The 22,219-nt window shown below is 40.3% G+C and overlaps 1 protein-coding gene across 1 annotated transcript; it reads right to left on the minus strand.

Annotated features, from left to right (window-relative positions):
- Positions 1-15,386: 15,386 nt before the first annotated feature.
- Positions 15,387-19,362, minus strand: LOC114194560 (putative pectinesterase/pectinesterase inhibitor 61). The gene is made up of 3 exons (XM_028084882.2): positions 18,234-19,362; positions 17,612-17,748; positions 15,387-16,452 (listed from the first exon to the last, which is right to left on the minus strand). Exons 1-3 carry the CDS (start codon positions 19,238-19,240, stop codon positions 15,755-15,757), a joined length of 1,842 nt encoding a protein of 613 aa, XP_027940683.1. The 5' UTR covers positions 19,241-19,362; the 3' UTR covers positions 15,387-15,754.
- Positions 19,363-22,219: the final 2,857 nt, after the last annotated feature.

The following is a 22,219-nucleotide window of genomic DNA, read 5'->3' on the forward strand; positions in this document are numbered from 1 at the left end:
CTCACACACTTTTCTCTCTTTTTTGAGCTTTGCTAGGGTTTGAGCCAATCTCCTCTACGGGCTAGTCGGAAGCCTTCTTCAACTCCTTAATCAGTTCCTGGAGCTGTAACACTCTTTCTTGAGGCACTGCTGCTTTTGCTAGCGTTTTCCCAGTAAGGGAAGATAGGGTTTTTGTATTCTCTGTATATTTGCCTATTTTCAGCTTTGCCTCGTGTTTATATGTCTTGTGTGCTACTGTGGTTGCATGGAATACCTTGAAATGTTGTTTGGTATGTAATGTCTATTTGATGAATGTTTGAACAATGGTGAGAACTGGTATTTTCGCCCAAGTGAGGTTGTCTCGCCTAGGCGAGAATAGCAGAACCTTACCCTGGTTTTTGCTCGAGCTCGAGCTCAGGCGGAGAGCTTTCATTTTGAGCGATGAATCATCTCGCTCAGGCGAGAGGGTCTCACCTAAGCGAGAACTCGTGGGAGCCTGATGTGTTTCATTTCAGTTGTAGCTCAAACGAGAGACCTCACCTTTGGGCGAAGAGTATTCTCGCTCAGGCGAGGAGGACTCGCCCAAGCGAGAACTCGTGAAACCTGCAGGACTCTCTATTGGTAGTCTTGCCTAAGCGAGAGCCTGTAGCTTGAGCGAAAGACCCTTTTCGCCTGAGCGAGGGCCCATGGCTTGAGCGATATTGGTGCTGGAACTTGCTCTATGGTTGTTATCTTCCATGTTTTCGGTTGTTGGTTGTATGATTGATTGGGTTACCCTATTTAAAGCATGAAGTATGTGAATATGCATGTGTTATCTGATTGTATGGGATTGGAATTGATGAGCTTGGTATGAATAAGTGCATGAATCATGATTGGTTGAATGGTTGGATATTGGCATGAGATTGGTATGCTTGAGAAATTTATGGTTGGTTGGTGAGACATGGCTATGGTATGAAAATTGACGTAATTCTATGAGACTCTTGGTGAGATTTGTAAGACTTGAGAAATTTAAATAATTAAGTAAATAATTATTTAATAAATACGGGCAGTGAGAGCCTTTATGGCATTTAATGTTGACATGTCTAATGTGGAAAAGTAATAGCTCAAATGGTTAAGTGTACTTGGTTGTGTGAGAGGACTTGGGTTCAAGTCCCATGTATGCCATTTATGTGTTAATTAATTGATTATTTTTATTAAAATGCTTGAACATGTTGAGTGATAATATAATCTTAGAATTATAAGAATTATCACGAAACATGAATTTGTTGAATGGTTGTGCATTGATTTGCAAGGAGAGAAAAGAGAGAGTGAGAAGGAGTCTTGAAGGAGGAATCACAAGCTAAGGTCAATTAGGATCAAGAACTCAAAGATTTATAGAATTTTGGAGCAAGAAATCCAGGTTAGGGGAGCTCTTTTATATGTATAACTGTTTTATGATGTTTCCAGAAACTGCATGACGGCATTGAAGGTCCGCCAAGCGATGCATGAATTATGTGTTATTTTCTGGGTTTTTGTAATGAACTGCTTGGCGACAAGGGTGACTCCACCAGGCAACGCGAATACTATGCAAAAATGTTGTTTTTCATACTTTTAGCGCAGTAGGACCCGCCGGGCGCTGGTTTTATACCGCCAGGCGCCAGGCTCTTGATTTCTGGGCGTTAGGCGCCACCGATTTTTCTGGTTTGCGCAGTTTTCGTATAACTGCATTTCCCGATTCGTTAACCATCTGATTTAGGTGAAATTTTGACAAGTGGTCCATAACATGTAGTTCTTCACTTTGAATGGTGGATATTTGATTTGGAGGTCAGTAGCTAGAGATATATGTTACTCATTATTGCTGGTTTTAAAGTGTTTAAAATGCATGAATAAGCTCTTGACAATTTCAAGTAACTTCTAATGAAGCATGATTGAGTTATGTTGTAAGTCTCTATGAATTTGAATGTTCCTTTGGGTTAGTCAGATTTTGAGAATTGGTTTATTGGTGAATGCATGTGTGTCAATATAAATTAACTTGTTGCATAGGAGAGACGATAATGCTATATTAATTTGCATTGGTGTATAGGATCATGTGCATAAGTTGTCAGAGTATTGCTGCTTTATATTTGTTTGAGCATACATTACTCATAAGTTGGAATTGAATGCTAGCATGGATTTAAAGGGTGGAATATATATATATATATATATATATATATATATATATATATATATATATATGAATATGTGGGGATTGATGCATATGATATATGGTGATACTTGTGTACGCGTATGATGAATCCATCTAAATTGAGATTGTGCATGTGAGTCAAGTTGATTTCTTGAAGCCTATATTATTGATTGTGGATATGCATAATTATAAAAGTATGAGTGATTTTACTTTGTTCTGGGTGCTTAAAAACTAGTACTGCGCAAGTATTGGTGTAGCGCCTAGTAGTGGTGTTTGACCGCCAAACGATAGCTACAAAACTAGTAGAGTATTGAAGCGTGTGGCGCTGGCGATAAGGGTTGTCTCGTCAGGTGATACTTGTGGAAACAGTAGCATTAAAAGCACTTGGCGCCTGGCAGCACGTGTCCCTCGCTAAGCGATCTGGAAGCGAGTTTCGCATGGCAACTCCAGAGCAACGCCAGACGATGATGCAAAGGCATAAGCTTTGTTTGCTTTGGATGTGCGTGATCTACAAAGCTTTGGTGATATCTCGAACGTCGACTTGCTGGGTTCCTTGAGTTGTGGCTCAGAACGTATCCCTTGAGTTGTGGCTCGAGATAAGGGTTAAGCACGTGACATTCCTTGAGTTATGGCTCAAAATGACATATCTTGAGTTATGGATCGGGATGGCGGATGAACACGAGGAACTCTTGACTTGTGGCTCAGATTGACGAGTGTTGCCGGTGTGAGTGTGCATGTTGTGGTGCGTATGGCGGGTCCTGATAGATTGCTCTCCTTGGTATGAGACCAACGAGTTTGGTAGTCTTGGAACGTTACGAATGTTATTCGTATTGGGAACTGCACCTGGTGTTACGGAGTGTGGTCCGTAGCATGGTTTCCCGCACGTGCTCTACTAGTTATGACTGGTAGGTGTGGTAGCAAAACATCTTGAGGTACTCATTAGAAGACGTAGAACACGGGTAACATGGTGGTGGCCATGTGATATGGAATCAAAGGATGAAATTCCTCTGGTGTGTTTGTATGTATATATATGTTTTATATATATAATTGTTTAATTGTTAGCTTACCCTATCTGCTTGTGTTTGGCGATGATCGTGTATGCGGTACATGGGAGTAGATGATGTTGCAGGTGGATCTAGTGAGGCATAGAGCTGGAGTAGAGCTAGTATGGGAGAAAAGAGTTTTCTGAGTTTTATGTTTTATGTTTCTAAATAAATTGTAATATTTTATATTACTAGACTTTGATGATTATAATGAAGGTTATAATTATGGTTTTAAAGTTTATTCTATGATGAATGAAAGTTTTAAATTTTATGCGTTTTGGGGAATTATAATTATATTAAATGAGGTTTTAATATTATTTTATTCTATTTTATTTAAAATCTTTAATATCCGGGCGGGATGTTACAAGATTCACGGTGTTGGATGTGATGAACATAATTCCATAAATCTCTTGGTGAGATCTCATGGTGGTACCACATGTGATGGACGTAATTCCATGAACATCTTGGTAAGGTTTCATGGTGGTGCTATAGTGTATATAATTCGGTAAGGATTCAAGTAAGGATTGAATCCTGAAACTGTAAAGAGCCAGTTAGTCTCACGTAGAGCGGACTGACTCGAGTGATGAGAGTAGCAGGTGATGAGATGCCTCGAGCCAAGGGACCTACAACAAGAGTCATGGCTAGGAGAATACAAGAGGAATGGGCCTTAAATGCGCATGCAAGGCCCAAGATGAACTTCACATGGGCCAAGGAAGATGTGAAGACCTAGCTTAGGACATTTTGCTTGTAAATACTAGATTAGAATTTTATTTTGGGCTTTGTATTTTGGACCCAGTAGAATAGGTTTTCTTTGGGCCATGTATTGGGCCTTAGAGGAAATTGGGCTTTAGAAGTAATTTTGGACCAAAAAGGGGAATTAGGCCAAATGGGCCAAGAGTAGTGTGTCTACTCTAGAAAACCCTAGAAGCTTCTCAAACTTGCTCTCCAAGGATGAGAGTTAGCTTCCCATGGCAAGACAAGTGTGACTTGCTTAGGTGGCAAGTCACACCTCCCACATGCTCCTTTTTGGCTCCAAAATTCAACTTTCTAGACTCCTTTTTCCCTCCACTTTTTGGAGACCCCTTGGTCTCATTTTAGCCTATAAATAGAAGGCTTAGGAGATGTATTTTTCAGCTTGAAATTGAGTAATGAATTGCTGCTCAAATTTGTGCACAAATCTCTTTTGAGCTCACCTTAGAGTAAACTCTTCTCTAGTTTACTCTAGTCTTCTTCCTTAGGAGTTGGCCTCACCTCTCTTAAGAATCCTTTCACCTACACCAAACCAAACACCTTAAGCTTCTTTCCTTCATGCTTCCGCATCCAACACCATCCATGGAGCCTCCATTCTTCATGCAAGCTTCAATGGAGACAAGAAGAAGCCATCATGTGGTATCATGAGCCTTGGTTTTAGTGAGTTAAGTGCTTCTTCTCCATTTTTTTTCAATTCCGTGTTGTTCACCACTTCTCCTACTTGTCTTGCTGTTTTTGTTCATTTTATTTTGAGTATTAATGTCTTTTTACTTTGGTTCATATTCATTTGCTTCATCTTGAAGCATCCTTGTGTGCTTTAGGTGTTCTATTTGGTTTCTACCATTTACTTTTCATTTTAATTGAGTATTTATTTTTTTTGTTCAGTTCATTCTCTTGATTCTTGAGTTTATTTTGATTTTAAGATCCATATGTTTTGTCTAGAGTCATGTTTAGTCCATATATGTCATTAATTCCTTGTTTAGCTTTTAATTTTCTTTGAATTTGTTGGTGATGTGTTGCTGAATTTTTTTTCAGATTTGAGTGCAGTTTTTAATCCTTAAAAATTAACACTCTCTTCTCTCTTTGAGCCTTGTAAATGAACCTTCACATCTAGATAACCTTAGTTATCTTAATGTCTAGTGAGAATTTTCCTTGTGCTTGCTTAAAATCACCATAAACCACACTAAATTTCCTTTCAATTAATTGTGCTTTAGTGCTTTTTCATTTCTGGTTTTGAGTTCAGATTGCTATTTAGATCTTAGCAATGTCTTAGAGTCAATTTCCATTGTGTTTCATTGTTTTTCATGATCTTCTTTTGATTCCTTTAAGTTTCCTTCTCCTTTGTGCTTTTTGTTTCCATTAAAATGCAAATGATCAAGCATAGTGTAGTGGTGATTCTGTTTTGTGGTGGAAACTAGCTACTGTAAGAGCTATAAAAAGAAAGAAAAAGAGCACAAAAAGAATACAAGCAAGTGCCAAAAAGAATCAAAAGAAAAGATCAAAAGAAAGTGGCAAAAGAAGTACACTAGAATCACTACCATCACTTGAGTTTGAGAGCATTATTTTGTTGCATTTTACTGCTGTTCCAGTTTCTGTCTGACTGCACACTGTTTGTATTTGATTTATCATAAATAATTGGCCGGTGCAAATCCAAATCTAATTTTTGCCTCTTTTAGCTAAGACATAGACGAAAAAGTGAAAAAAAGAATCATTGAAAAATGTTGAGAAATGAAAAAATGAAAAATATCTGAAGCAGAGGCCTGAATTCACGTTTTTTGGACTTGCAGTGAGTGAAAAATCAAATTTCAGTGCAGTTTTCTAGCTTATTTTGGTTGTTTTTCATTCATTCTAGTGCCATTCATTAGGTAATTCATTTGAGTGCTTATCTTGTTTCTTTACCTTATTTCTAGTTTGTCATTTCTTTGGTAATCCTTTGAGTTTGTCATGGCATTATTCACTTTTGGTTTAACAATTATAATTTTGTGCTTTTCTTGCTTTATTTCTTGACCTCTTTTGGTTTGGTTTCTATATTTGGTGCATACTTCTTTTTGGAGGTGATCTAATTTTCCTAAGGTAGCATCCTAGGAGGTGGAGTACCTAGTCCCGAAAGATAATCCTCTTTAGTGAGATCAAGAGGAAGTGCAAGAGTGAAACACTTATGAGGACCAAGCCAAGAAGACAAATCCAAGAAGACCTTTTACATTTTGTGCACTTTGATTGTATTCAAATTGAGTTGTAAAATTGTAATGCTTTCCTTCTTGTGTTCATGGCCTAGTTAGGTGTCTTGGGGGAGTCTTAGGTACTCAATCCCATATCCTAACTAGAACCTCTTTTATACATTAGTGAAGCGCTTTTAGTGGTGAAGTTTGAAGGTTCCAAGTGCCTTCTACTTCTACCAAAACTTAGGCCGCATATAGCTTATAATCTTTCTTGTTTTAATTTTCTTGTTTGATAGTTTAGTGTGTGTCAACTTAGTCTTTGAATTAATTTCATTTAAGAAGTTTTGTACAAAAGTTTCAAGTTCCCTTGGCTAGGAAAGACTTGGTATGTAAGCAATCCAAGTGATTCACCTCTCTTTCCTGGAGGAGAACTAAAAGCTTTTGCTATCTACTTCTTCTTTGAAATTTTCTTTTAAAGACCAAAGTCTTCTAAAAAAAAATGTCTCAACCTCCTTCTCAATGTATGAGTGCTTCAAACGAAGAAGAAATAAGTTTGAAACAAATTGCCTTTGATTTGAGAGCACTACTACGTTGGAAGGAAGATGAAATAATTGCAAGGGAAAGGGAAAAACAAGAAAGAGATAGGTTTCATCAACTTTTAGATGAAGAGAGGAGGGGAACAAGAAATATGGAAAGGTTGCATGAGAGGATGAGTAATAGGAGTCAACATTTGTACTCCCACACTCCAACACTAGTCACACACTATGAAGAAGATAGTAGACTAGTTGACAACTTCTATCAACCTCCTCCTCCTCTAAGAAAAGAAAGAAGAGAGCCTAGGGAACCAAGAGCCATTAGAATAGACCTCCCTCACTTTTACGAGAAAGATGATGTTGAAGCTTATCTTGATTGGGAAATGAAGGTTGAGCAACTCTTTGCTTGCCATTAAATAAGTGAGGAGAGGAAAGTACCCTTAGCTACCCTTAGCTTCCAGGGCAATGCTATGTGTTGGTGGACTACCCTCGAAAGAGATAGGAGAATCAATCAAAGTCCCGAGGTCAAATATTGGAATGACCTCAAAGGAGCCCTTAGGAGAAGACATATTCCCTCCTATTATCATAGAGAGCTAATGGATAAGCTCCAAAGACTCCATCAAAATAAAATGAAAGTTGAAGAATATAGACAAAAGATGGAGTTATATATGATGAGGGCTGGGATTAGGGAGTCCGAGGATACCACCATTGCAAGGTTTCTTAGTGGTTTAAGTCTTGAGATAAGAGATAGAGTAGAATTGTTGTCCTACCAAGACTTAAATGACTTGGTTCAACTTTGCATAAAGGTAGAGCAACAAATTCTAAGGAAAAATTTTCAAAATGACTACTCTAATTCTTATACCAAGAAAGAATTCAAGAGGGAGGGTAAACAAGTCAAAGAGGAACCCTCCAAAAGTTTCAAGGAAAAGGAGAAACCAAGGGAAGACACATCTTCACACACTTGCACTAGTGAAATCAAATGTTTCAAGTGTCTTGGTAGAGGTCATGTTGCATCTCAATGCCCCACCAAAAAGACCATGATCTTAAGGGGTGTTGACCACTATAGTAGCCAAGATGAGCAAGAAAGTGAGAGTGAGACTTCTAGTGAGGAGTCTAATGATGAGGCTAAGGAAATTGCCTATCCTTGTGAAGGAGACCTTCTAATGATTAGAAGACTTCTTAGCAACCAACCCATTCCAAAAGAGCCAACACAAAGAGAGAACATCTTTCATACAAGATGTAAAATTTTAGAAAACACTTGTTCTCTCATTGTTGATAGTGGTTCATGTTGCAATTGTTGTAGTACAAGGTTGGTTGATAAGTTGGCTTTGACTATCATTCCCCATCCAAAACCTTACAAATTGCATTGGCTTAATGAAAGTGGGGATTTGACAGTCCAACATCAAGTGAAGGTCAAGTTATCCATAGGGAAATATGAAGATAGTGTGCTATGTGATGTAGTACCTATGGAAGCTTGCCATGTTTTATTGGGAAGACCTTGGCAATTTGACAAGAAAACCATACATAATGGTCTTACCAATGAAATCACCTTCACTCACAAGGATAGAAAATTTGTCTTGCATCCTTTATCACCATCCCAAGTGGTAGAGGATCAAATCCAAATGAGAAAGAAGTTGGAAAAGGAGAGAAAAGAGGATAAAAAAAAAGTCCTCCCTCTCTCCCAAAAAAGGTAACTAAAGATGAATCTGAGGTGGGAGAGATTGGTGTTCCTTCTCCTAAGGTCATTCAACATGAGAACATTTTGACTATAAAATCTTTGAACCAAGTTCTCAATGATGAACAACCTTCATGCCTCTTGTTGTGTAAAGGAACACTCACATGTACTGCCACAGCTCTTGAACTTAAGAATCTACCTCCTAAAATTGAAAATCTTTTGAAAGAGTTTGAGGATATATTCCCTAAGGAAGGGCCTATTGGGCTTCCTCCCTTTAGAGGAATTGAACATCAAATAGATTTAGTGCTTGGGGTTAGTCTACCAAATAGACTAGCCTATAGGACAAATCCTCAAGAAACAAAGGAGATAGAGTCTCAAGTCCAAGAGTTGTTGCAGAAGGGTTGGGTTCAAAAGAGCCTTAGCCCTTGTGTTGTGCCTGTTTTGTTAGTACCTAAAGAGGATGGGAAATGGAGAATGTGCTGTGTTTGTAGAGCCACAAATAACATCACCATTAAATATAGGCATCCAATCCCTAGGCTTGATGACATGCTTGATGAGTTGGATGGGTCCCTCATGTTTTCTAAAATTGATCTAAAGAGTGGTTATCACCAAATAAGAATCAAAGAAGGTGATAAGTGGAAAACCGCTTTTAAGACCAAATTTGGACTATATGAGTGGTTGGTGATGCCCTTTGGGCTTACTAATGCACCTAGCACATTCATGAGGCTAATGAACCATGTCCTTAGAGAGTGCATAGGAAAGTTTGTGGTTGTCTATTTTGATGATATCTTGATTTATAGCAAGAGCTTGCATGAGCACATAGACCATCTGAGGTCTGTCCTTACCATCCTTAGGGTAAATAGTTTGTTTGCTAATAAAGAGAAATGTACTTTCTGTGTAGATAGTGTAGTTTTCTTAGGTTTTGTTGTGAACAAAAATGGGGTCCATGTTGACCCTACAAAAATAAAGGCCATCCAAGAATGGCCTACTCCTAAAAATGTTGGAGAGGTTAGGAGCTTCCATGGTTTGGCAAGCTTTTATAGGAGGTTTGTTCCTAACTTCTCTACTTTGGCTTCACCCCTCAATGAACTTGTCAAGAAAGATGTATCTTTTAATTGGGGTGAAAAACAAGAGTCTGCTTTTCAGCAACTCAAGGAAAATCTCACCAATGCACCCATTCTAGCTTTACCAAACTTTTCAAAAACCTTTGAGCTAGAGTGTGATGCATCCGGTGTAGGAATAGGTGTTGTGTTGTTGCAAGGAGGGCACCCAATTGCTTATTTCAGTGAAAAACTTCATGGTGCCTCCCTCAACTATCCCACCTATGATAAGGAATTGTATGCCTTAGTTAGGGCCCTTCAAACTTGGGAACACTACCTTGTGTCAAAAGAGTTTGTCATTCATAGTGACCATGAGTCGCTAAAATATTTGAAGGGCCAACATAAGCTGAATAAAAGACATGCTAAGTGGATGGAATTCTTGGAACAATTTCCTTATGTGATAAAGTACAAGAAAGGCAAAAGTAATGTGGTGGCTGATGCCTTGTCTAGAAGGCACACCTTGTTTTCAAAATTGGGAGCCCAAATTCTTGGATTTGATCACATTCCAGAAATGTATAATCAAGATTCTGAGTTTTCCTCTACTTATGCTGAATGTATGGAAAGACCTCAAGGAGGTTTCTATGTGAATGAGGGGTATTTGTTTAAAGAAGGAAAAATTTGTATTCCCCAAGGTTCACAAAGAAAACTCCTTGTTCAAGAAACACATAAAGGGGGATTAATGGGTCATTTTGGGGTAGAAAAAACCCTAGGTCTTTTAAAAGAGAAATTCTTTTGGTCCCATATGAGGAAAGATGTTTAAAGGCATTGTAATAGATGTATTTCATGCTTACAATCTAAGTCTAAAACAATGCCTCATGGATTATACACCCACTTGCCTGTTGCTTCAGCTCCTTGGGAAGATATAAGTATGGATTTTGTCTTAGGACTCCCAAGAACACAAAGGGGTTTTGATTCCATTTTTGTGGTGGTAGATCGTTTTAGCAAAATGACACACTTTATACCCTGCCACAAAGTGGATGATGCTAGCAACGTTTGGAGTCGGTTTTGCACGTTAACTTCTTGACGCCGACTTCACGGGCTAGGGAAAGGCCGGCGAGGATGACTTCGTATTCGGCTTGGTTATTTGACGTTTTGAAAGCAAAGTGAAGAGATTTTTCGATGAGGATGTCGTTAGGGCCTTCCAAGACGATGCCGGCACCGGCGCCCCTCAGATTTAAGGAACCATCTACGTGAAGTGTCCACTAGTCCTCAATGGGTGTTTGTTGTAGGTCGTTGACGAAGTCTAAAATGCACTGGGCTTTGATGGGGCCGTGGGGTTCATAGCGGATGTTGAATTCTGACAGTTCCACGGCCCATGATGACATGCGTCCGGCTAGATCTGGTTTTTGGATTGGGTAGTCGGTCTTAACGGTTATGGTATGGTTTTGGAAATATGGGCGGAGGCGGCGTGCCGTGTGGACCAAAGATAGGGCTAGTTTTTCTACCATTTGATATCTGATTTCAGGATCCTGCAGTGTTCTGCTCACAAAATACACAGGATGTTGTGTGCCTTCTATTTCTTGAACAAGCGCTGCGCTGACGGTATAGTCGGTGGCCGTGATGTATACCAGCAGGGGTTGGCTGGTGTCCAGTTTGTGGAGGATAGGTGGTAAGGTTAAAGTTGTTTTGAGTTTTTGGAAGATTTGTTCACAATCATCAGTCCACGTGAACCAAGTGGATTTCTTTAAGAGTTGGATTATGGGTTGGGTTTGTTCAGCTAGTTTGGGTAGGAAGCGAGAGATGGCTGTGAGACGGCCAATGAGACGTTTGACTTCCTTGACAGTAGTGGGGCTACGCATTTCGATGATAGCCTTGCATTTTTCAGGGTTAGCCTCTATGCCGCGTTGGGTTAACATGAAACCAAGGAATTTACCCCGGTCAATGCCGAATACGCATTTGTCGGGATTGAGGCGAAGGTTATACTGTCACAGCTCGGAGAACACTGCTGCCAGGTCTTCAGCGTGTTGATGATGGCTTGGGGACTTAACAACCATGTCATCGACGTATACTTCGACACAGTGCCCTGTTAGGTGGCTGAAAACTTTGTCCATTAGTCGTTGGTAAGTTGCCCCGGCGTTTTTGAGGCTAAAGGGCATGACCCTATAGAAGTAGTTGGCATCGTCCGTGATGAAGGCGGTTTTGTGCATATCTGCTGTGGCCATGGGGATTTGGTTATACCCTGAATACGCATCCAAAAAGCTAAGCACCTTGTTTCCTGTCGCGCCGTCTACGAGTCGATCAATGTTGGGTAAGGGGTAGGCGTCGCGAGGGCAAGCCTTGTTCAAGTCCGTGTAGTCTACGCACATCCGCCACTTGCCATTGGCTTTCTTCACCAAGACAACGTTAGAAAGCCAAGTGGTGTATTGAGCTTTTTTTATAAATCCTGCGCTCAGTAACTTGTCGGCTTCCACCTTGGCTGCTTGCCGACGTTCTTCACCAAGTTTGCGTTTTTTCTGAGATACGTAGCGGGCTTCTTTATATATGGACAGCTTGTGGGATGCCACATGGGGGTCTACTCCAGGGAGGTCGGCAGCCGACCAGGCGAAAAGATTCGTGTTGTTGATGAGTATAGGTGTGATTGTGGCACGCTCGTCAAAGTTCAACCCGGTGCCTAAGTTAATAGAGTGACCATTAGGAAGCTCCAGAGGAGTGGTGTCCTCAACTGGTTCGAGGCGGACATCCCGGCCTATTCTGGGGTCAAGGTCTTCGCCAGAGAGGGCTATGCTGGAACCAGGGGGTCGTTCGATATGGTTGGTTTGTTGGATTGGGAGTTGTGGTCGCAAGCTTGCCATGTAGCATTCGCGTGCCAAGCGCTGGTCGTAGTGTATGGTCAGGATGTCACCGGATGGGGCGGGGAACTTCATGGCCAAGTGGGGGGTGGAGACGACTACGCCAAGTGTATTGAGGGAAGGACGGCCCAGGAGGATGTTGTAGGATGTTGGCGCATCAACAATAAGGAAGCGGATTGGGACGATTTTGGTTTGGGTTCCGTCCCGAAAGATGGTGTGGAGGTCGATGTAGCCCCGGGTGGATACTTGTTCGCCGGAAAAGCCATATATGGGCTCATCATATGGGACCATGGCGGTGTCAGGAAGTTGTAATTTTTGGTAAGTGGCCCAGTAGAGGATGTCAACAGAGCTGCCTTGATCAACAAGGACTTTCTTAACAGCATAATTCTCGATTTCGACAGTGATGACCATGGGGTCGTCTTGTTGGTGGTCGAGGCCGTGGAAGTCATCATCTGTGAAAGTAATGGGGGGCATACGGCGTCTGTGGTGGGAATGAGTGATGTGGTTGATGGATTGTATATGGCGGAGGTGTCTTTTTCTGGCAGAAGAAGTGGAGCCTCCGCTTGCGAAGCCACTAGAGATGTTGTTAATGGTGCTTCGTAAGGGGGGGTAGGCAGGGGTGATTTCGGTGTGGGCGGGTTCTGGTTGTTGATTGTTGGGTTGGGCCGGGTGGCTGTTGTGATGGGAGTCATGTGGTTGTCGTCTATGGTCAGGTCGCGGGGGGTGGCGGGATTAGATTGGCTTGGAGGGCTTCGTCCAGAATCAGGGAACGGGCTACTGTGAGGGGGGCATATCTGGTGAAGCGAGGTTGGCGGGGTTCACATGGGCGGGTATCAGGGCGTGGGTTAGTCTGTGGGGTGGGGTTGGAGGTGGTGGCGGCGTAGTCGTTGCAGAATTTGGTGTGAAGTGTTTGCATTTCCTCCATGCGGACGTAGTCGACTGCACACAGCTTGAGTTCGTGCATGGAGACAGGTGGGTGGAGATATACGTTGTTGGTGAAGGGGTCGGGTTGTAGGGTAAGAGTCATGCACTGGAGAATCATCTCCTGGTTGAGGTGCGGTGTACGAAGGGCGGCTTTACTAAAGCGATCGATGAACGCTCTGAGTGGTTCGTTAGGTTCTTGTCTGACACCCAGTAGGGATATGGTGGTGGTTTGATGGGGACGGCTTCCGGCGAAGTGGGTGGAAAACATGTGGGAGAGGATGTCAAAACTGTCAATTGAGTAGGGCGGAAGAGTTGTGAACCATTCTAGGACAGGCCCCTTGAGGGTGGTGGGGAAAGCTTTGCAAAAGACGGCGTCCTGGGACGTGTACAAGGCGACATAGGTGATGTAGACTTTAAGGTGCTCGTCAGGGTCGGTTTCGCCAGTATAGCGGTCGAGGGTGAAAGGTTACCACTGGGCTGGGAGAGGGGTGTTGGCGATAAAGTCCGTGAATGGGTGGCGGCGTTTGGGCTGGTGAGGAGGGAGCATGTGAGGTGGAACGGGGTGGTTGATCATAGTGGGAAAGGTGGAGGTGACGTTGTGAGGGGGAATGTGGGTTATGGAAAGATATTGTGGGTTATAGGGTGGAATATATGTGGTGTGGAGGGCGGTGGGAATGTTGTAGGAGATCTGGGTGGTAGGAAGGGTGGCGGCGGGGGTTGGGAGTGCGGTAAGCCTCGGTTGACCAGATGGAAAGTGGTGGGGGTGGGTAGAGGTAACGGGGTGTCTGTTGGGTGGTGGTGAAGGTGTGGGGGGTGGGATTGTATTCACTTTCTTCCTCTGTAGGTTAGAAAGTCGGAGACTTCACAGCTTCAGAGGTTTCTTTGGCTTTTCCCTTCAGGTTGGGATCAGCCTCGATCCTTCGCCTGAGGCGGGAGTTCTCTTGTCTCAACGCCTCCATTTCTTCAGCACTGCGCTTCTTCAGGTCTGCGAGTTCTTGTTGCATCTTTGCTTGGCCGTCTAGGATGGCGGCCAAATCAAGGGTCATGCTAGGAGGTCCAGAGGGACCAGCATCCGCTTGCTTATTCTCTCTAGCTCTGCTGCGGGTGGAAACCATCTTTAGAGAAAAACAGGTACTAAAGGTGTTCGTCTCGTGCCCCACGGTGGGCGCCAATTGTTCCTGCAGAGAACAAATAAGATAGGTTAGGCACAAGCGTCACCTTACCATGTAGTCCGCTATCTCCTCAGTTGGCCTCTTCCCGGTCGATACATGTCAGCTTGAACCCAGGAGGGGTTACCTGCAGAAGAGTCTCCGAAGCTCAAGTAAGTCAAAGCTCTCAGAGAGTCAAATCAGTGATTAATGAATGCGTACCTTTAATTGCTGGGGTCCACGTGTATTTATAGAGCATTAATGATGTCTGATCATCCCATGGGCTGGGCCTTGACTTAGGCTCTAGCTTGGGCTGTGAGTGGGCCTGGGCCCTAACCCAGGCCCTTAAGGTTTATTGAACGCGGGGGCTTCCATCATATTGAGTTCATTGGAGTGGTCGGCCTAGAGTTCATTGGAGTAGTCGGTCTAGGCCGGCTACTTGTCTTGATGGCTTATGTTGGTGATATGAGGTACAGGTTGTCCCCTTAGATGTTTAGTTTAGGTTAAAACCGGTACAAGTTAGGCTAACTCGGCCTAGGCTGGATACTTGACTGCCTTGATATGCACATTGTTTACTTATTTGATCAAGTTTGGCTAGGTGTGATACAATATATATATATATATATATATATATATATATATATATATATATATATATATATATAATCACAATCTCTCAATAATGACTATCCCTTCGATGAAAAATATACCTATAAGTTGTATACACGTAGATGTAAATTTACGTTTCACTTATAAGAGTTAGATGTAAAAACTATTTTTTGTGTTAGATGTAAATTCAGTGACATAGTAAGTTATTTTTGTGTTGGATAATAATATTTTGACATATTTTAAATCCACCGTTTCAATCAACCTTAAATTATCTATTTTGATTTTTTTAGTAATGTGATATGATAATCTAAGAAGGATTAGAGTAGTGGGTTAATAATGAGTTAAAATATTATTATCATTGTGTTGTGTGTCAGTGTACTTCCGGTACTTCCTCGTCCTTATTCCTCTAAATGGTTTGTCTTGGAACTATTTCTGCTTCCGTTTCTGATTGTCCCTAGTCACAGTGGAGGTGGAGATGGAGAATAACGTGCTTAGTGATGTGATTATGCCAAGTGGAACAATGCAGAATCTGTAATGATACCCTTCCTTTCTCATTTAATTATATCAATACAATGACAATGACACTAACATTTCTTGACTCATCAATATATAACATGTTTGATTTTGCGGCAGTACGAAATAAAAATTACATAAATTGCCATGTAAAAGCCTTGTTTTATTTGCATTAATTTATTACTAACATCATGTTGATATAAAAGATTAGGACCAAAATACTATATTTTGGTAAAAAAAAAATGAGCCATTTCCCATTTCTTAAATGGCTATAGACGTTGTTGAAATTTTCTTTATAGTTCGTAAGAATTGAATACGTGTTAGAGGGTTCGTTGAAATTTTCATCTGTGTATACGTTGCAGTGTAATTCATGCGGATAAGCCGGCCGCAAAAGCCACTCCAGTGGATGGTAACCAGGCTGACCCGGATATAAACTGGGCCACCGTGAACCTATTTGCCTCCACAGAAGAGGTAATGACCCGGTACCCAGGCCATTTGACCCGTTGGCCCACAGCTGCACCCGGACCATAATTCATGTACTCACCATAATACAATGTGTCCAAAGCGAAGTCTCCATTCCATTCCAACCATCCACGGGGATGTATGTGGTCACCCATGTAGGATAACATGAACACTGTTCTAGAGAACTGCTTCCATGGACGGCCCAAATAGGTGGGAAAGCTGCCCTTAACGGGCACAAGATCCGAAGCAGGTAGGATCCGACAATTGTGCATGGATATGCCCGTATTCTGATTTGGGTCTTTTCTATTCTGGGCTGTAATGGTGTTCTTCTGTTGGGCCATGGGCTTACGGGCATAAATATTACATTTCTGGAAAACGACCGCAGCATTGCCAAATATGAAGTCTACAGTACCGTAAATGTCACATTCACGAAAAAATTGACGATTAGAATGGACATAGAGTGAGTCTTGGTACCCCTGAATGTTGCACCGGTACACCACCGCGTGGTCGGCTCCAACGCGGAGCGCCACCGCTTGGTGCTTCACCGGTCCGGCATAGTTCTCGAACGTGATATCACGTGCCATGAATCCAGCACCACTAGCAGCTGCAATAATTCACAGTCAATTAGGAACATGTACTACTGAATGGAATAATCTGGAAAGGCATTACATCCATTTTCATTCATAAGTAGAAAACAAAAATTGAAAAGTTATTACATTATATATTACTAATTTAATTTAATTTGGGACATAATCACATGTTCCGATTGATAATTTTGTCTCGCATTGCAAGACTAGCCAACAACCAATAATTCAATTTTGGATATGTTAGTACTAGTAATTGTGATAATGAAATGCTGTACAATCAAAATTTAAGAAATGAATAATCATTTGGTTTGACAAGGGCGATATAATGCGTAAGGTTTATGCAATGCTTTCTAGTTGAGCCAGGTTTCTTTAAACTCCAACAACCAACTACCACTTTACTTGGATTTTTCAAACATTAATAATGTTAATTTGGTGAGGCATGAACTGTAGTTACCTTCCATCAATAAAAACATTTCCACCAAGATTTTGGTGGTTGGATTCTGCAAGTACTTTTCACTTTTTGAAAGAAATTCAGCAATAAAATAAAAAATTTAGTTTTGACTTCAAAAGAGCGTACGAAAACGGATTTACTACACAACGATGCACGCACTATAAAGATGCATATACTCGCGATCAAATGTTACTTTTTTTCTTTTTCTTTTTCTAAAAGTATTAAGAGACACGTATCAAGGTTTATTTGAAAAAATAATATATTCTACAGTGAGTTTAACAAAAAAATATATTTTTTTTTCAAATTAATTAATAAGTTCTCTAATATATTTCTTTTGAAATGTACGTGATTTAATTATAATTTACAAGAATATAATTTCATTTTTTATTTTGTTAAAAATTCATGCTAATAAGCTCGTCATTATCGAGAAGAGTTAACTTTGATCATAAAGATAAAGAAATGGTATCGGTGGGGGTAAGATTGTCCAACCGGATTTTATCTTGGACGTGGAAAAGACATGCAACTAGACAGCTACGAATATAAACATTAACAACTAGGACGACATGGGCCACGTGCAAGTTTGTAGTGTTCAATTATCATGCATGTCAATGGTTCACATTTTTCTACCCATACTTTTCTCACAGTACAAAAAGATAAGAAATTTGTATAGTTGGACAGAAAAAGCATTAACATAATCAACAAGCAACGATGAAGGAGGAATGTACCGAAGGATGCAGTGTGGAATGTGGTCATGCCATCTATCACATTCTTTTTCCCTGTAATGACAGTTTTGCCCTTCCCATCTCCTATGAACATCACATTCGTTTTCTTTCTGCCCACCTTTAAATTATTCTCCTCATACCTGAAAATTCCATCATATCCAAATTAAAGTCACCCTACACATGCCATACTTCTTCTATCCATTGCAATCATAAAACACAATTAAGCAAAACCAGCTTATCACTATATAACAATTCACCAGCAATTAATTGAATATGTTTCCTCTTCAAGTCAACAAATTTGATTTAACATCAACCTAAATTACCGGAAATCGAGGCGTAAACATTGTTAGAAATTATAATGATACCTCCGCATTATTCAATTATGAGGAGTGCATGCAGAAAAGTGTTTTTCAAAGAATAGTAGCTCGTGACCGACCATGTTGCCTTTCATTCAGTACATATATCGCATTCAATAATGAAAACAGTTAAATAAAAACAAGAAAATAATTAAAAAAGTGCAATGTTCGTTATCTCGAAAAGTGTATACTTTTCTGAAAGATAGAAAGCGGGCATATTATTCGCATTCAACAATAAATAAATATTCAGATGATATTTGTTTAATTACCTTCCTGCCCTCACGTAAATGATGAACCGGCGACTGCTGTGTTCCGGCGCTTTCTTAATGGCCTCCGCAATTGTCTTCACTGTTCCGTCACCGTTCTTAGACACCACTATATCTGCTTGAATTGCTGACGTGGGCAAACTCAATAATCTTCTATCACGTTTATTCAACCATCTCGGGAATTTCCCCAATATATCATCGTTAACATTAGCTTCACCATCTTCTTCTTCCATTAATCGTCTCTTATTCTGAATAGGCACCCCCGAGAAATCGCCACTTCCACTCGCAGAGAATATCGCGAGACAATTGCTCACGAGTTCAGACAAGTCCTTCAAGTTATTAACCATCTGGTCCTTCAAGCTCCCGCTCGAGTCCTCGAAGCCCTCCGCACACGTGTCATGATTAGTGAGGGCGGCGCTGAGCCACGTTATCACATCGTCGGTAGATCCATCAGAGCCGGGTCTCAACCCGCCGCTGTCGGATATAGCGGAAGGCGAGAGGATGTAGTCGAGGGATCGGGAAAGAGAGTCCATCGACTCCTCCAATAACTCGAGGCAATCGTCGTACGCCGCCCGAACTTTGGGTTCGGTGGCAGCGAAGGAGAGGCCGGAGGAGGCGAAGAACGCTCTGCTGACGTGGCGGAGGGTCATGTTGAATGAGATGTGGACGAGGTCTTGCTCCGAGGCAGTGGTTGAGCCGGGGAAGTCAATGAGAGAGTTGATGCATAAGGTTGGGAAACGTGTCTTGCTGCAGGTTCGGGATATTGCCTGAGTAGGCTTGCGGGATAGGTTGGGTCCGTTTTGGTTACCGGAGGCGCGGGAGCGGACCACGGTGACGAGGACGGCGGTGATGGCAGCGGCGACGATTAAGACGGTTGCGAGAATCGAGAGAATGATGAGTTTTCTTTTGGTGGTTGCGGAAGACGAAGAAGGGGGTAGTTTGGTAAGAGGAGTGGTGGAGCGGCGTGAGGAGCCACCTGGGTCGTTGGGCCCCAATCTGCCATATTCCATTGGGTTTGTGAAGTTGGGTGTGGAAAGTATGAATGAATCAGTTAGTGGTTTTTTGTTGAAGTGGGAGGGTGCGGCTTTTATAAAAGGCGGTGCTGTAAAGTTGGAGTGAGTGTTTCAGTGTTAATGTAAAAATTGGAAGGTTGGTGTGAAGTCTACGTCTTAGGAATTAGCTGGCTGCTACTTCCAGCGTTGTCCACTGGATGTGAATGGATAGTATAGATAGAGCTTTCTTTGCCTTTTTCCCTACCTCTTGCCTTCCTCGTTCTTATTCTATATTATTGTTCTATGCTTCTTGGTGCTTTCTGCTGACGTGGAATTGTTCCAATAGTAAACCAGTCGTGTCAGTAATTGAATTATAACATGTTAGAAAGTGATTGTTGTGTTAATTTATCACTTATCACGTGGGATTGATGTAACTTCTCCTATGTTTTTCACACCTGTTTGTATTTGTACGTAGAAGAGTAGATCTAAAAAGTGCTAGTGTTCAAGTCAACTTACAATGATGTGTGTATATTCAATGAATAGTAAATTTCATCTTCAATCTTAATTCTTTATATGTATTATTGGATTTTCTCGAATAGATTTTTTACCTGCTAAATTAACTTAGTTTATTATAATGTTTCTGAGTCTCAATGGGCATACGGAGATTCTCTAAGATTGCTTATTAAAACAGCGAATATGTCTCTAATGTCTAGTTCGTATAATTTAGAAAACGAATGCAGGTAAATTTTATGAGCCATGGAAGATAGAAATACGGATAATTGATTAAAATGAGAAGACTTCAATGTTCAATGGAGTGTTTTGATCATTAATTTGGTGACTAAAAAGTAATGTTTTCTTAGATAATGAACCACGACGACAGTTTATTCTTAAAAAGTATTTTAATTTTTTTATTTGATCTTGTAATATAGTATATGGTCCGAAAGAAATCTGCACTACTTTATCTTTATGACATGGTGAAAATGGGGACATGCATGTATTTCTTAACTATTAAGCTAAATCTCCAATAACATTCATTGTCGTGTCCGATTTCTAATGTAGTTTATTGCCTCTCCTTTCTACTGTTAATCATGTCCAAAAGTTGCCACTAATTCTCCTTATTCTAGCCTTCTCACTTTTACAAGCTATCATTCCCACTTTTCGCCATCTTTTCAACTTTATCAGAAACTTCGTTGCTTAGGAAAATGGTTTTTATACACAACTTTTCAACACTTAATATACTTTATAAGAAAAATGCACAACTTCAAATAAAGATAGTTAGAAAGTCTCGCTGTTAAAGAAAATACGATGACAAACTTGTAATAAAATCAAACTTTTTAACGATGGTTAAATGTTAGACTCAAGAAGAAATAACAACAGTTACACAAGGGAACAACTGTTAAAAGCGGATGTTGTAACACACCAAAAACTGAAGCTACTAGACTTAATTTTATTTGTCTAATCTTTCGTTTACTTGGATAATTACAATTAATTTGTATTCATTTGAAAAATACAAAAACTTATACATCATTCAAATGTATCATCCCACCACAAAAATATATTGAGTTAGAGTCAAAATATTAACGTCAACTCAACCATGGACGTTATTAGAATCGGCCAAAAGGACACAAAAGAGATACTAAATCAAAATCACAAGGTTATTGTCAACTAACCCATGCCATATTATCATTATTTGTGTTGCCATGGATACATTAATTCAATAGTACTAACAAAAAATTAAATTAAATTTGGATAACATGATTAAATTTAATTATAATGATTATGCAATTGTGTGATTCTACATGTGAAATTTGGAATTTAATTATAATGATTATGCAATTGTGTGATTCTACATGTGAAATTTGGGATCAGAACCAAATAAATTGCACTGGTCATATGCAATTGTTATTAGCATCTACCGGTCCATACATCAATTAATAATTTAAATTAGTTTTCATACTTAACATTGGTTAGCTCACGCTACATCCAAATATTTAAAAATATTATTTGCGGGTCGTCCGACCCACACATGTTTTAATATTTTAGCGTCACACAGCCCATGCTAGTGCTATATATTTTAAATTATTTATTCACTTTTTGTTGTCGACTACCCACACTACTAATACAAATTTTTTATTTTTTTTACTCGTTTGCGTCAGCTGGACGATGCTATATGCCATCAAACGTAGTGTACCTGGACAATGTAATTAAAACTAGCCTCTATGGTTTTCTGGTTGGCTCCGAAGCTAGATCGATGGTAGATGTGAATTACTATCGGTTTTGGCCTCTTAGCGTCGAGTTTTGGTAACACTATTTGCTTGATTTCTTGTAGTGTTTCTTAAACATACTTGATATTAATATACATATAGATATATGTAGGAGAAGTTTGTTTATACTTTTACAACAAACTAAAGACTTAATTTGAAATACATCACAAAAACAAGATAAACTACATCAGCTACAGATTTAACAAAATCACACGAAAAGTTAAGCTAAACAATCTCATTGTTACATGTCTTTGATGAGTATAAGGGTGAGTCTTTGATGAGTCATTATTTTCCCTAATTCCATTGTCTTTTTGTGTCCATATTGATGATTGTTTAGTGCTTAATTTCCTTTTATTAGTGCATTTTTTTTCAATTGGGTTTCATTGGGCCATTATGCCAAATTTTGAGTAATTTGACATTAATTGGTATAATTTTTGTTTCTAATTTTTAGGTATTTTGTGGAGCAAATTTTGGAATTTAGACATTAATCTTAAGATAAAGAGAGACTTTCCATATCATTGTCACGTCTGCATCATGTCAATGAGTTTGTCCACGTCAATGGGCCAACATTTTCAGCCTATAGTGACATTTTTGTAATTATGCTGACCTGAATGACATTTTTGTAAATACTTTGGTTTGTGGTGATGTGACCACATTTGTTTTAGGTCTTCTTCATGGACAGCCACTATCTCCCCCCCCCCCCCCCACTCTCCATTTTACGTTTCCTTGCTTT

The sequence above is a fragment of the Vigna unguiculata genome, chromosome 8 (assembly GCF_037176805.1).
Source record: "Vigna unguiculata cultivar grain cowpea cultivar isolate G323 ecotype 2 chromosome 8, ASM3717680v1, whole genome shotgun sequence".
In the NCBI taxonomy this organism is placed as follows: domain Eukaryota; kingdom Viridiplantae; phylum Streptophyta; class Magnoliopsida; order Fabales; family Fabaceae; genus Vigna; species Vigna unguiculata.

What these genes read in the sequence shown, in the direction of transcription:
- LOC114194560 (XM_028084882.2), bottom strand. Translation starts at nt 19,240, where the DNA reads ATGGAATATGGCAGATTGGGGCCCAACGACCCAGGTGGCTCCTCACGC. An exon ending in ATTTACGTGAGGGCAGGAAG is followed by an intron (nt 17,749 to 18,233) that starts GTAATTAAACAA and finishes TGGAATTTTCAG; the next exon opens with GTATGAGGAGAATAATTTAA. An exon ending in ATTCCACACTGCATCCTTCG is followed by an intron (nt 16,453 to 17,611) that starts GTACATTCCTCC and finishes GAATTATTGCAG; the next exon opens with CTGCTAGTGGTGCTGGATTC.